General features: G+C 59.3%; 1 protein-coding gene across 3 annotated transcripts in view; it reads right to left on the reverse strand.

Annotated features, from left to right (window-relative positions):
* Window positions 1–815: 815 nt before the first annotated feature.
* The window catches only part of EEFSEC (eukaryotic elongation factor, selenocysteine-tRNA specific), a 246,570-nt gene continuing 233,911 nt past the window's right edge, over window positions 816–13,474 (reverse strand). For 2 of the 3 annotated variants that reach the window (XM_032412049.1, XM_032412048.1), the window contains one exon: window positions 816–2,056. In XM_032412049.1, the coding sequence (XP_032267940.1) occupies window positions 1,866–2,056 (191 nt within the window). In that variant the 3' untranslated portion in view covers window positions 816–1,865. The remainder of the gene's footprint in view (window positions 2,057–13,474) is intronic. The other variant, XM_032412050.1, reaches the window with a different exon arrangement.

Genomic DNA, 13,474 nt, shown 5'->3' on the forward strand with positions numbered 1-13,474 from the left:
CGGAGGGAGGGGTCAGCCTCACATCCCTTGGTCAGGTAGGACTCGGCCTGGCTGGGGAGTACCCAGCAGCTCTGGCCTCAGTTCTCCACACATTGAGGATGATGCTGGAGGGTTTCCTCATCTAAGGTGCAAGGCCTGGGGAGAGCCCAGCTCCTCCCAGCTGTGTCCACTCCAAAGGGTTGATAGCCACACGAGGTGGCCAGCCTGGGACCTGTGCCCTGAAGCCCTGCGGGAAACCCTAGCTTTCTGCCTCCCTGGCCTGGAGTGGCTTCAGCCACGTGGCACCACCTCCCCGGTGAGATGGCCTGTCCCACAGGGGTGGGGGCTAAATGAGAGCGGGTCTGGAGCCCAGTCTGCAGAGGGGTCAGGGCCAGGCAAGAAGTACCACTGCTGACGCTGGAGAGGGCCCCCCAGGCGGCGGCAGTGAGGCTCCAAGGGGCCAAGGGACAGCCGGCTCGAAGCACCCAGCCCCCCCTCCCAGGTCATTCCCAGCCCAGGGGGACGTGGGGGCTGAGCCTGGACTCGCCCTGCCTACCCAGCCCCCCACTGCCACTCTCTGCCCTCAGCTCCAGGACGGAACCACTCCAAGTCACTGGACTGCAACTGCCCCGCTAATACTTTCTTTGTTTTTAAGATTTTATTTATTTATTTGACAGAGAGAAAGCACACAAGCAGGGGGAGCAGCAGGCGGAGGGAGAGGGCGAAGCAGACGTCCCTCTGAGCAGGGAGCCCGATGTGGGGCTCGATCCCAGGACCCTGAGATCATGACCTGAGCCGAAGGCAGACGCTTAACCGACTGAGCCACCCAGGCGCCCCCCACCGTTAATATTTTTGATGCCACTTTTGCAAATTAAAGCATAATGCACCAGGATGAAAGGGCAGCCTCTGCGTCTGTTTGGAGGCCAAATAAAGGAGCGCTGGAACATCTGTACATCCTACAAAGTTTTGATTTCTCTCATTCAGTTAGTTTCGCCATCCCGCCCCTTTCTGAGCATCCACAACTCAGGCTGCAGGGTGGGGCGGCCTGTGGGCCAGGGTGGAGGAGCAAGGGTAGGGCTTCCTGGGCTTTGGAGGGGGCTGTGCCCGCGGTCCCTGGCCCACAGGGTGCTCTGCACAGTGTTCTGTCACCTGCCCTCACCTCCACACCTTGGGGAGTATGGGCCCCAAACTCGAGGGCAGAAGCCTAGGGACTGCTGGTGTGGGGCCGGGGAAGCAATCCCTCCAGCCAGCCTCTGCCCTGATGCCCTGGCCGGGCACCTCATGGCTCCCCAGCACTCCATGGGTCCCCTTCCCGGCAGAGCCCTCTCTGGACTTGGCTGTCCAGAGACCCCCGCCCCCATGTCCCTCAAGGCCCAGGAGACCCCATGGGCCACCCAGCCTGGCCTAGGGGCCTGACACCCTGTGGACTCCTCAGCCCACTCCCACTGGGCTCTGAGTTCTGGTCCCTCCAGCTCTTCTCTGGGCGGGAACCCTGCTGAACCCCTTGACATTCCCCTTGGGAACAGGCATGGGGGGCCCCTCCCGGTGAAATCACAGAGACCAACAGAGTGGGCAGACACCGTGGGACATTTATTTGCAGCTGGTTAAGTGCCAGGCCACCTGGGGCAGGGTGTGGACTGGCCCTCCCATGGCTGCCAGTTGGGCGGCCTGGGAAACACTGGCCCCTAGTAGGTGCGAGGGTGCCGGGACAGACCCTCTGGGCCCCGGCCCTGGTGTCACTGCCACTGCACGGGGCTTAGCGCAAGGCCTAGGGCCCGTGTCTGCAGGGTCGTGGGGAGGGACATACTAAAGAAGGTTGAGGCACATCTGGTCGGACACTTGGCAATGCAGCCCAGCCCGGGGCCTGGGCAAGGTCACTGGAACACTCAGGGAGACTGGACCATGCGCTTGTGGGTGTCAAAGACGTAACGCTTGAAAGACAGGCTGAGGGCCACGTGCTGCGCAGGCTCGGACCGCTCGGCCACCTCCTCCTGCTTGGCTGCTTCTCCTCGGCCGGCCCGGCCCCGCTTCTTGAGGGTGGGTGCTAGAATCTTCTTGGACTCGGGGCTGAGGCCGCCTGCGAACACAGAAGGAGAGCCTGTTACTCCGCCACTCCCTAGCCTGTGCACTCACCACCGTGGATGGGGACCCACTTGTACTGGCCCATTTCCGAGTCTCCTAGGCCCATCCCTCACACTCTCCTAGGCTGAGCTAGGACCCCAGTGCTACCCTGGGCTCACCCTCTTCTGCCTCCTTCCCCAGCCAATGGGCCCCTGAGGCCTAGGGTCCACTCTGCCACCTAAATCCCTACATTCCAGGCCCTCCCCCACTGTGCTAGTCCATGTCATGGGCCTGTCCAGCTTGGAGCTCAGCAGGGCTCCCCACCTCCGTCTCCCAGTCCCCTGCCCACCCATCCACTCTGCACTCAGGCGCCTGTGCGGCTCAGCCCCACACTTGGTGGCCATGTCCTTCTGCTCTAAATGGTCCTGTTGTTTCCCAGAACACTCACGCTAAAACACATACACTGAAACTTGACATTTGAGGCTCCCTGGGCTAGGTGTTCTCCAATTGCCCCTGAAGATCCACTCTCTGCTCCTCTGTGTGCTTGGGAGGCTGACCTCTGCAGACAGCATATGGGCTCCTGTGCCCTCTGGCTTCTGGTTGGGTTCAGCCAATGGGAGCCCCAGCAGATCAGAGGGTGGGCGGAGAGAGCAGCTGGGGTGTTGATTTCTGTTCCCTAAGGCTGGATCTCCTGTTGGGAAGCCTTCTCCCTGGGCTTTTGCAAACGCGGTCCCTCCACCCCCATGCAGGGGTGAGAGCGGCCCCCACTGGTTTCCATCACATCTTACCGGCTCCTTTAAACAACCACCCTCTGTTCACTCCCTCCACTATGTTCAATATATAGACTTTCTATTCACCCTCTCCAGCCAAATGATTGAGTGGAAACCAGTTTCCTGCTAAGACCCTAAGGCCAACCCTAACTCTCCAGGCCCCTTCACCCATTGCTTTTGTGTGTTCCCTGCTGCCTTGAGGAACACGTGGCCGGTCCTGGGCTCCCTGCAGTCACACTTATGAGCCTCTGCATAGGCTGTCCCCTCTGCCTGGAACGCCCTTCCCCCCCTTGCCAATGTTAGAAGTCTCACTCTTCTTTGAGCACCAGGCTTTCTCTGGGGCTTGTCTTTATAAGGAAACTGCTTGGTAGCAACATGGTGCAGTGTCTTTGGGGGCTGCTGGCCAGGGTGAGCTCTCGGCTGCTTCGAGCATGGGTAGGGAGGCTCTGGCTCCCCCAAGGCTGTGGCCAGGCCTCAGACCAGCTCTGTACAAGCAGAGAACTCTGGAACAGGCTGCTCACAGCCCTGCTGAGGGAACCTGGTAGGAGCAAGCTGGCAAGGCTGTGTGTGTGGGGGGGCGGAGCAGAGGGGGCGCCGTGAGACTTGCATGGGGCAAGAAGGCCCAGTGAGTGGCAGCTCCAGGAGTGACTACTGGGAGAGCTGGGTACACAGCCTTCATTCCCTGGCAAGGGGCAAGTGAGGTGGAGCCCAGCCCACACTGTGCTTGCCAAGAGGGGTCCTGGCCGGCCTGTGTCCCCCCACTTCCTTCCAATATGCACAGAGGGACTGTATTGGCCAGTGGACCTAGAGGCTGAGTCCAAAGCTGGTGGGAAGCTGGGGGTAGGCACCAGGCAGAGGGCTCCCTTCCCTGCATGCCCTGGTGCACCCTGATCTGTGTCTGCCAGGGCCTAAAGGGCATCCTCCTTTGCCCCAAGATTGGCCGGGTGTTAGCGGTCTCCCTGAGAAGCCAGATGTGACGCTCTGATGTCAAGCTTCAGTGGCCAGGAGGACCTTTGCTCATCGTCTCCACCAGGTGGGGAGCTCTGGGTGGCAGGGGTGTGTGGATTATTCTGCTTAGACCAAGCACACATGCATGTTTGCTGAAGCAACCCCTTCATCTTACAGAGGAGAAATCGGAGCCCCAAGGAGGGCACGGACTCCATCCAGGCCCCACAGTGAGTCAGGAAGAGCGAGGGTTTGAACTCTGGGCTTGCACCTGCTGGCCAATGCAGGTTACTGCTCCCCAGCTCATCACTCGGTGGGGGTCCACCTTTGGCAGACTCCTGGAGACGACCCTGCTGTGAGAGCACCCTGGATGTTTAGAAAGGTGACCAGGAGGTTGCTTTAAGGCACACTGGAGAGTCGGCCAGGGATGGTCCTCTAAGAAGGACTCGGTCTCCCTTCCATAGGCAGAGGTGAGACTCCTGGCCTCTCAAAGCCTGCACCCCCCAGGAAGGCCGGACTCGCGGCTGATGTGAATGGGGCTCTGGGATGCTAGGGGCCTGCGGGACCTGTACCAACGGGAGCCGTCCTCCGGCTGGGCAGCACGGTGTCTGATCGCAGGCCCCACACCCAGCCGGTCAGCGTACCTCTGGGATGGGGCGTGGGAATGGCCCCGGGCCAGGCCCCTAAGCTAGCGCCAGGCCCGCAGGTATCTGCCTCCCCGAATCGGAGCCCCGGCCTTCTTTCTGCAAACAGAGAAGGTGGCTGGCACCAGACCCTGACAAATGGCATGGGCAGCCTGTCTCCCTTTGGTGCCAGGAGGTCTGATGGCTGAAGAGGCGCGGGGCTCCCCGGCGTCTGCGCCGGGCCGGGGAGACAGGCGTGGCCCAATCGGCAGTCCATCTCGCCCGCACTGGCTCCCATTACACACGGTGCATACCTCACACTGCCCAAAGCAGGCAGACCCAGAAAATCTCTCTGGCACTGGAGAAGATGTGGCCATTTAATTGCTCTTCTGAGATGGTCGGGCTCATTTTCCTCCGCTCCGTTTGGGGGTGGCCTGGACACAACGCCCAGAAAGTCTCACCAACGGGTGAAGCTGTGGATTTGGAGCAAATGTCCCTGGGAGCGGCTCTGTTTTACACTGGCCTTTCTCCCCCTTAGCCAGACAGCCAATGGAGGGAAGTGAAGCACAGCTCAGGATGTCGGGGGTTGGAGCGGCTGCCCACGCTGAGCTTCTCCCAACCTGCCCCTGTGTCTTTCCCTGGAAAACATTCACACAGTGCTCCAGCACTGGAAACAATGGTGGTGAACACGCAGACCAGGGCCTGGCCCCCATGGAGTTTACGAGTCTGAGAAGGGGCAGAGAGAAGATAGGCCAGCAAGATAATCCAGATAGCCACCAAGGCGATCAAGGAAGCAAAACTGCTGTGTAATCAGGAGGGGAGGGCGGCCAGGTTGTATGTGCCCAGGGCTGGCTTTTCTGAGGAAGAGTTCTGAATGGGGGAGGGGAGGTCCAGGTGACAGGGACTGGCTGCACGGAGATCCTGGGCAAGGGTCTGCAGGCAAAAGGAATCTGAGTGCCCGGTGGGGGGGGGGGGGGGGGGGGGGGGGGGGGGGCATGAGCATGATGCTTGAGGACGTGCAGCTGCGTGCTGGGAGGGCTGCAGGGAGACCACAGCTTACCATGTCCATGTAATGCAACCTGTGTGCCCGTTTCTTCGGGGCCCAAACCAGGGAGGGTCCCAGAGACCTTGGGGGACTCAGAGTGGTGAGGGAGGCAGCCAAATGCCAACTGTCCACCTGCCTGGCGTCCACCAGGGCTCCTGACACTTCCTTCCTGTAGGCCCCAGGGACACAGAGGCAAGCAGGACCGTCCTGCTCTCATGGAGCTACCATCCTCTCTTAGGGACCTCCCTCTGAAGCACCCTCTGGTAGGCCACATAGGTCGGGCAGCTACGTGTTGCCCCTCCCGGGATGGCCCCTGACCTGGGGAGCATGCTTGGAGCTCCTGGCCTCTGACTCCTGCATCCCTCTCCTCCCACGTGACCTGGCCCGTATTGCGTCTCTGAACCGTTTGTTCCCCTCACCCCAATATACCAGGTGCATTCCCACCTCAGGGCCTTGGCATTCACTGGTTCTTCCACTGAAAGATCCACCCCAGGAGTTCCACTGGCTCCCAGTTCCACCTCCTAATCGCTGTGCAAATGTCACCTCCCGGTGAGGCCTTCCTGACCACCTTCACCCCCGCTGCCCTGACCCCTCCTACCCAGCTCTATTTTTTCCAAGCTATTATCACCTTCCAACACACCGCTGTGAGTTCCTCATTCTGATGTCTGTCGTCTGTCCCTGCAAAAATACAAGTTCTACCATGGCAGGGATTTTGTCTCTCTACGCACGGCTGGAGGCCCAACACCTAGAATGATCCCTGGCTCAGAGGAGGGGCTCGAAGAATACTACCAAGGAATAAGCACCGGCTATGAAGCTCCCGCGATGGTCACTGCGTGGACCCAGCCACCCATCCTAGGCATTCAGTCTTGACAAGGAAACTGAGATTTGTACGCACAGATGTCCCCACGCACGCAGGCACCTAGCCCTCACAGCACAGTGTGGGAGACGCCGAGGCCCGGGCCAGTAACTGGCCCCAGGCCACACAGGTCTGCAGAGGCAGAGCTGGGCTCGGTGAGGCGACTTGGTGCCAAGGGCTGGGTGCACCACTGAGGCCTGTGAAGTTACAGGGGTGCAGGGATCCACAGGAGGGCAGTCAGGATAGGACTGGCGTGCATTTGCTGTGGCAAAATATTCTGGGAGATGAAGTGATACCTGAGAAGCGCTTAAAGTCACACAAAGACAAACTTACAAATTAATTGGAAAAAAAAACCCACAGGAATAAAAATTGTTGGAAGAGTTCTGCTCTAACTCTGGGTTGCAGAAAGAAAAGACTGGACGACTATCCACTAGGCTGTCAGAGATCAGGAGTAAGTTACAGGCAACGCTTTCTTCTTCCATCCACTTTTCTCTGCTTCCCAAGGTTTCTTTCTTTTTCTTTTTTTTTTCTTTAAAGATTTTATTTATTTATTTGAGAGAGAGAGAGAACAGGAGCCAGGGGAGGGGCAGAGGGAGAGGGCGAAGTAGACTCCCCACTAGCCTGATGTGGGGTTCGATCCCAGGACCCTGAGATCATGTCCTGAGCTGAAGGCAGACGCTTAACTGACTGAGCCACCCAGGTGCCCCTCTGCTCCCCAGGGTTTCTCCTGTGAGCCTGGGTGCTCACGGGACCATCTACTCAGGGCCACCGGCATGACCCCTTGCACCCAGGCCTGAGCCCGGAGGAAGCACAGTGCCACCCAATGCAGTCTGGCTGCTGAATGCATGGGCACACCGGGAGGCAGCGGGGAGGGTCAGAGGGCTCCAGGGGGGTGGGCAGGGGAGGAAGGGGAGGGTGGGAAGGGGCCATCACCCTGGGCCAGGTCTGCCTCCACGTCCTGGTTAAGGCTCTCAGAGCTGCTGTGGGCCAGTAAGCTCACTGCCGTCTCTTCGCCATTGGGGTCATCTCTGCAGCCATCTGGCTCTGCCTGCTGAAGGGCGGGCTGAGCACAACCTCGGGCCATGCTCATGGCTCCTCCACGGCCACTGGAAGTCCTCGATTTCTGACGCCGCTGCTCCATCAAGAGCAGCGAGTCTGAGAAGGGGCAGAGAGAAGATGCGGGGGCACAGGCTTAAGGCATCGCCTTCCACAACCTCCTGAGGGTCCACGCCCTGCTCCCTGCCCTTGCTGCCCTGTCCTGGTGGAGGAGGCCTCTGGGGGCACTCCCCCGAGGGACCTCCTCCCTCATCCTGCCCCCAGCTGTGGAGGAGTTGCTCAAAGGCTCATGTGGAGCTCTGGACTTGGTTCCACCAACAGGATAAAGTCCATCTTCTTACTCGGCATCCAAGACCCTGGGCCATCCAGCGTGTGCCTCTCTCTGCGTACTCCCACTCCCACTCTCATTCTGCTGACACTCCAGCCAGGAGAAACCAAGCAGGGCCTCCAACTAGTTCCCTGTGTCTGGAACGCTCTTCCCTGCCTTTCCTGTCTGGCTAACGCCTACTCTGCCACCGTCTCTCCATGGGAAGGTTTTCCTCACCTGCTGAGGCCGAGCAGGATCCCTCTTGGAACGCTACTTGGCATGATTTTTGCTTATTGCATCCCTCTCCCCGGTGGCCTGTAAGTGGGAGGGGGGACTGTCCCTGCAGTGCTGGGCACAGGGCCTGGCAGGCAGGTTCAGGGAGGGTTTGCTGGATGAAGGCAAAGGGAAGGAGCCACCTCGCCCAGGTGTGCAGGGCAGCAGAAGAGAAACGCTCCCACAGAGCCTGTGCCTCTGTCTGCAAGCTGGCAGCCCAAGGAGACGCCCAGGTTCGGATGGCAGGCCCCCTGCCCCCTGTGACCTGGAGCCTGGCTCCCTACCCAGCGGGGTGCGCACAGAGTAAAATGAGCTACGTGTGTGAAGCGCACACCACGGCCATTACTCCAGAGGGCCTCAGCACACGGTCTGGCTCCTTCTCTCCCCAAACCTCAGGATTCCTGGAGTTGGGCTGCCCTGCTCCATTCCCCAACAAGCCCGGGCTGGGATGTGGTGGGGGTGGGCCGGCATGACCCCAGGGTGACGCCGCTCGCCATAGCTTTCCTTGGGGACACTCTCCCAGGGCCAGGCTGGCCTTTCTCACCGAGCGCCAGCTCCACACAAAGGCACAGTGGGCTGGAGGCTGCTGGGTCTTGGCTTGGGCCAGGGGTAATCAGGGAAGAATGCGGGAAGCACAACTGTTTCCCAAGCCCTGGCCGCGGGTGCCGCCCTGACATGGCCATCAAAGGCCGGCAAATTGCCTCCAATTGCTGGCGTCGCTTTCATGTTGGGGGCCAGACTAGAAGAGGGGCCTCCACGCTGGTGGGCGGCTTACTCCCCCCAGTGGGAACTGAGCCCTTGCAAGCAGCTTGGGGTCATGGGCCCCCTCGGTGGCCCCATGGGGCTGTAGCCAACTCCAGCCACTCCAGCCTCGCCTCCTGGAAAAAGCAGCTTTGCAAAGAGCCGAGATGTCAGGGCAGAAGGAGAGCTGGGACAAGGGACAGGGGGTCCTTTTTGGGGTCAGTATCCTGGTGATGATGGATGGGTTGGGGAGCTCAGAGGGACATGCCCGGCAGCTGTACTGGGCTGACGTATGGGGTGGCTGGGATGGATGGCCGTGGAGGGCCTCGAATCCAGCCAGTCCCTGAGTCTAGACTGGACGCTGGGCCTGTGAGCAGGAGGGGCTGCCCATAGGAGGGAACCTCTGTCAGCGAGGCGGAGGTCCCACGGCTGCACCGTTACCCAGTGGGCTGCAGTGTCAAACTTCCCCGGAAGAAAGAGAGGTCTCTGCCTGCCTGCCCTGTTAACGAAGCTGCCCCACAGAGGTCACACGTGGTCACAGGAGGTATGGGTGGCACGGCACCTGACGAGACCTCTAATGTGGCTGATGTGTCGGCCCGTGCAGGATGGACCGCTGAGGGGGAGGCTGGAGGTTAGCCTGTCTGGGAGGGGGCTGAGGGGGGCAGAAATGGGAGGCAGACTCAGCCAGGGCAGAAGTGGCCTGACATAGGGCAGTAGGGCCCCGTCATGTCTGATTTGCGCGGGGCTGTTGCGGCCGCCCATCCTGCAGGTATGTATGCTGAGGTGCAAGATCTTGCCCACAGCCTCACAGTAGTTGGTGGTGGAGCTGAGATTTGAACCCAGATCCCTCTGCAGGCCAGTGGCCCAGGGCGGCGTGGGCCCTGTACAAGCTTAGCTCCGACAGCACCAAGGGAGAGGAGAGGCCCAAGGAGGCCAGGCAATCTGGTTCTCAGTGCAAGGCCCAGAGGCGAGCTGGCACTCGAAGGGCCTAGAGTGTTAGGGAGAGCCTGACCGACAGCAGGGGCCAGTGGGAATGCTGCGGGTGCAGAGAGACGAGAATGGCCCGGAGGGCAGCCCTTGGAGACACCAGTCAGCTGGCTTCCTTTGCCGAGGCCCCTGACCCCATCTGTGAGAGGTGCTGGTGGCCCCAGAAAACCACCCCCCCCTTTGTCAGCCCTGTTTTCCGCATTTATCCTGGGGAGCGCAAGCTTTGAACGCGCTGGTTGGGGCTGGGAAAGCTGCCTGGTTTTCTCTCCTTTCTCTTCCTGCTATGGATCCTGTATGTAAACAAAGATGCAATTTGCTTTAAAAAGATAAGGTGATTAAGTTTTTATCAGACATGTACTCCGCTGTCCCTGCAACAAAGGGAATGAGGGGAAGGCGGGCGACAGAACAGGCCCTTCATTGGAATCGCTCTCTCTCTGAGGCTCTCGAGCGCACACTCAATGGGCTCCTCGCAGCCCCTTTGATTGGGTGGAGGCGAAGCAACGGGCGCCCGCACCCCCATTTTGATGTCTTAATGTTGCCTAATTCCTCCTTTAATTTATATTAAGCTTCTTAGCAGCAATGATGAATTCTTCAAAAACAAAAAAGGACCCTTTGCACAAATCTTTCCCACACCATGTAAATTGAAATTATAATGTAGTCAAGCCTTTGGAGATTGGGGGTGCGTGGGGAGGGAAAACCAGCGCATTATGTGGAAGGAAGGATTTTGTTTTAAGGCAAAAACAAAACCATTCTGAGAAAGGAAACGACTTGGTCTCAAGAATCGGAGGCTCCATGAGGAGAGGGGCAGCTGGTGTGGGGCTGGGGGCATTCTGAACTACTTAACACCATCCAATGTCGGGTCCCACCTGTTCCTCACAGGGGCGGCCCAGCACCGGCATGATTCCCGCTCACCTGGGGCGGGGCTCACCCCCCCCCCCCACTCCCCGCAGTGGCTGTGGGGTGGTCACTGAGGCTCTTTGTCCCCGTAGCCTGGGGCTCTACATCCCACCCGGGTCATTCCTCGTGTGCAGCCCAGAAGCTCAGGCAGGGCTCAAACCCTTGCTTGAGTCTACCCAGCCCCGAGTGGGCAGTCTGCCTGGCATCCCTGGTGTCTGGCCTTGCACTCCATGAAGGCCCCTTCCCTCAGGGTTCCCTCAGGCCCCGCAGGAGCAGGTTGCTGCCACTGGGGCCTCGGGTGCTGGCCTCCTGGCATGAGCTGCCATGCTGCTCTCCTGCCAGCGCCTTCTGATCTGTTCTTGGGTCTCCTGCCAAAGAGATCTTTCCAGAACAAAAACCTGATCATCCCTCCCAGCTCAAAATCTTCAGCCATTCCTCAGGCAGGTGTCCAAATTCCTCTAGCCCAGTTCCTCCCCAACTACCTTCTGCAGACGCAGTGTGTCCTCACCTCCACCACTCACCCCTACACAGCCCCCCACCCATTCACAGGGCCTCACTGCTCACCTCTGCACAGGGTCCCAACACTCACTGCTGCTTAGGGCTCCCCACTTACCCTGCCCTGGCTCTGTACTGGTGCTCTCTCATCTTCGGGTGACCCACAACACTTGTCTACCTGGCAAACCTCACTCCTTTGGTTTCTCAGCAAAAGGCTTAGCATCTTGGCTCGGCCTTCTGTGATGCCTTCCAGGCCTCCATCCTCCAAGGACACCACAGCCTTCCACACTGCCTCAAGTCCAGACCCTGTGTCCTCAGGAGACAAGGTGCAGCCTACAGCAGTGGCCAGAGCAGCTCCAGGAAGGGGTGCTACTGGGCACCTAAGCCCGCCAGCACTCTGCCCCATCTACCAGTAGGCTGGGCCCTGGCAGCTTGCTCTCTCCCAAGGGTGACCCCTCAAAGGGTCAGAGCTCACCCACTTGTCCGTCTGGCTCCTAATCATCCTCCCACTGCTGGGCAGCCGAGTCAGGCCCTGTCAATCTGCAGGAGGCTTGAGGAGCAAGAGGTTGGCCAACTGCCCACTGGGCTGCTAGAGGAGGCAGGAATGCACTGGCCCTTTCCTTCCCAACGTGCCACGTCTGCCTAGATCGAGAGGCCTGCCCCTCAGCACCCAGGGGACCTGGACCCTAGTCCCAACCCCTAGGCTCATGCTCCCCATTAGCACAGATGGTACAACCATGTGGGTGGGGACCTGATTGTTCAGAGGGAATGGACCAAGTGCTCCATGAGTGGGGATGTGCCAGACATGGGGGGGGGGCACTGGTGACTGCAACCTGGGGATGGAGCTGAGCTGCCTCTGAATGGCAGTTTCCAGAAGGGGAGCCTGGACAGTAGTGTCCACAGGGACTCCTTCTGGCTGGCCCTCTAGGCTGAGGTTTGACAAAGTCTCTAGGTGGGGAAGCAGGGGTGAGGCAGGCTTCACAGGTCAGTGGCTAGGTCGGGGACTGGTTAGGTCACCTGCCTCTACCTCTCCCACCACTGTCATAGGACACTGCTTAGCTAGTGTCCTCCTCAACACACCACCCAGCCAGGTGGTTTCAGTTAGCATCTCATTCAAGCTTCCAGACATCCTATAAGTCACTTTCTAGGCAGGGGAGGTGACTGCCCAAGGTCACAAAGCTGGTAAATGGGGAGCGGCACTTTGCATTCAAGCCTATGGCTTTACAAAGCTGTCCGCCCTGCTGCAGCCTGAGAGTCTAGCCATGGGCCTGGCCACCCAGGGCCCTGCTGCTTCTCACTGGGAACAAAGCAGCAGGGACAGCAATGCCATGGGTGGGGGGTGGGGCATAGGGGGCTGAGGCTACTGCCGCTGAGGGTGGGGAGGAGATGGCAAAAGGCAAGGGCGTTGGCATGACTGGGGACCGCTCTGACTTGGGCAGCAGGCACCTCCCACCTGGCACCTCCCAGGCTGGGGGACCTTGTCTCCAGAGACTTCCAGGCTTCATGCGCCTCTCTGTTCTGGGTTCCACAGGGGAGACCACTGGAACTTGGCCACTGCCTTGACAGACTCTGAGGGCGGCCTAAATGGTAGAGAGGGGGTCTGAAGTTTTCAGAAAGACCATCTTGTGTGAGGCAGGCCTAGCCCAAATTGCCCCAAGGACGGGCACCAGCCAGTTCTCAATAATCACGAAAAGAACAGCAATGGTAAGCCTAGCCAGCATTCACTGTGCCTTTATTGTGTGCCAGGCCCTATTCAGAGTGCTTCTGTACACGCTGCTCCTCCATTCTTCAACTGCTCTCTGGGTGTTGACTCCATTTATACACACGGAAACAGAGGCACAGAGGGAGCGAGTACGAGCCCAATGTCACACAGTGAATGTGTGGTGGGCTGAGCTCAAACTCGCCGTCTGGTTTCAGACTCTGCTGCACCACGTGCTGGTGCCCGTGGGGCCACCCTCATGCACTGGGCCTGCCCCCACATGACCTCTGTCAAGGGTGTACATGAGCTCACTTCCCTGACTGTGACTCTCTGAGGACAGAGATTAGATCCCAGCGCCTGGCACAGTGTCTGGCCAGGGAAGGATCAGAAAAGCACTTTTCCATGCCTTAACCTGTGCAAAGAGTGCACAGTACCCACTCCAACATTCCGAGAAACTGAGGCCCAGGGATCCGAAATGAGTCACCCAAGGTCACACAGCTAGTGGCAAACAAGTGATCATACATCCTCATCACTACTTGGATCCCAGTTCTTTTCCAGGTAGCTGGAGGAAAGGGGTCTCCCTTCTTTCAGACGGCACTGCAGAATGCCACCTTTCTGCTGGTACCGATGCTGAGCCTGATTTTGCCAACGATGTGCACACACATGCATGAGCACACATACGCACAAGCATGCACACGTGCACATACACACACATACACAAGCATCTGGGCTGAGAGACC

The sequence above is a fragment of the Phoca vitulina genome, unplaced genomic scaffold (genome assembly GCF_004348235.1).
Source record: "Phoca vitulina isolate PV1807 unplaced genomic scaffold, GSC_HSeal_1.0 scaffold13, whole genome shotgun sequence".
Taxonomy (NCBI): domain Eukaryota; kingdom Metazoa; phylum Chordata; class Mammalia; order Carnivora; family Phocidae; genus Phoca; species Phoca vitulina.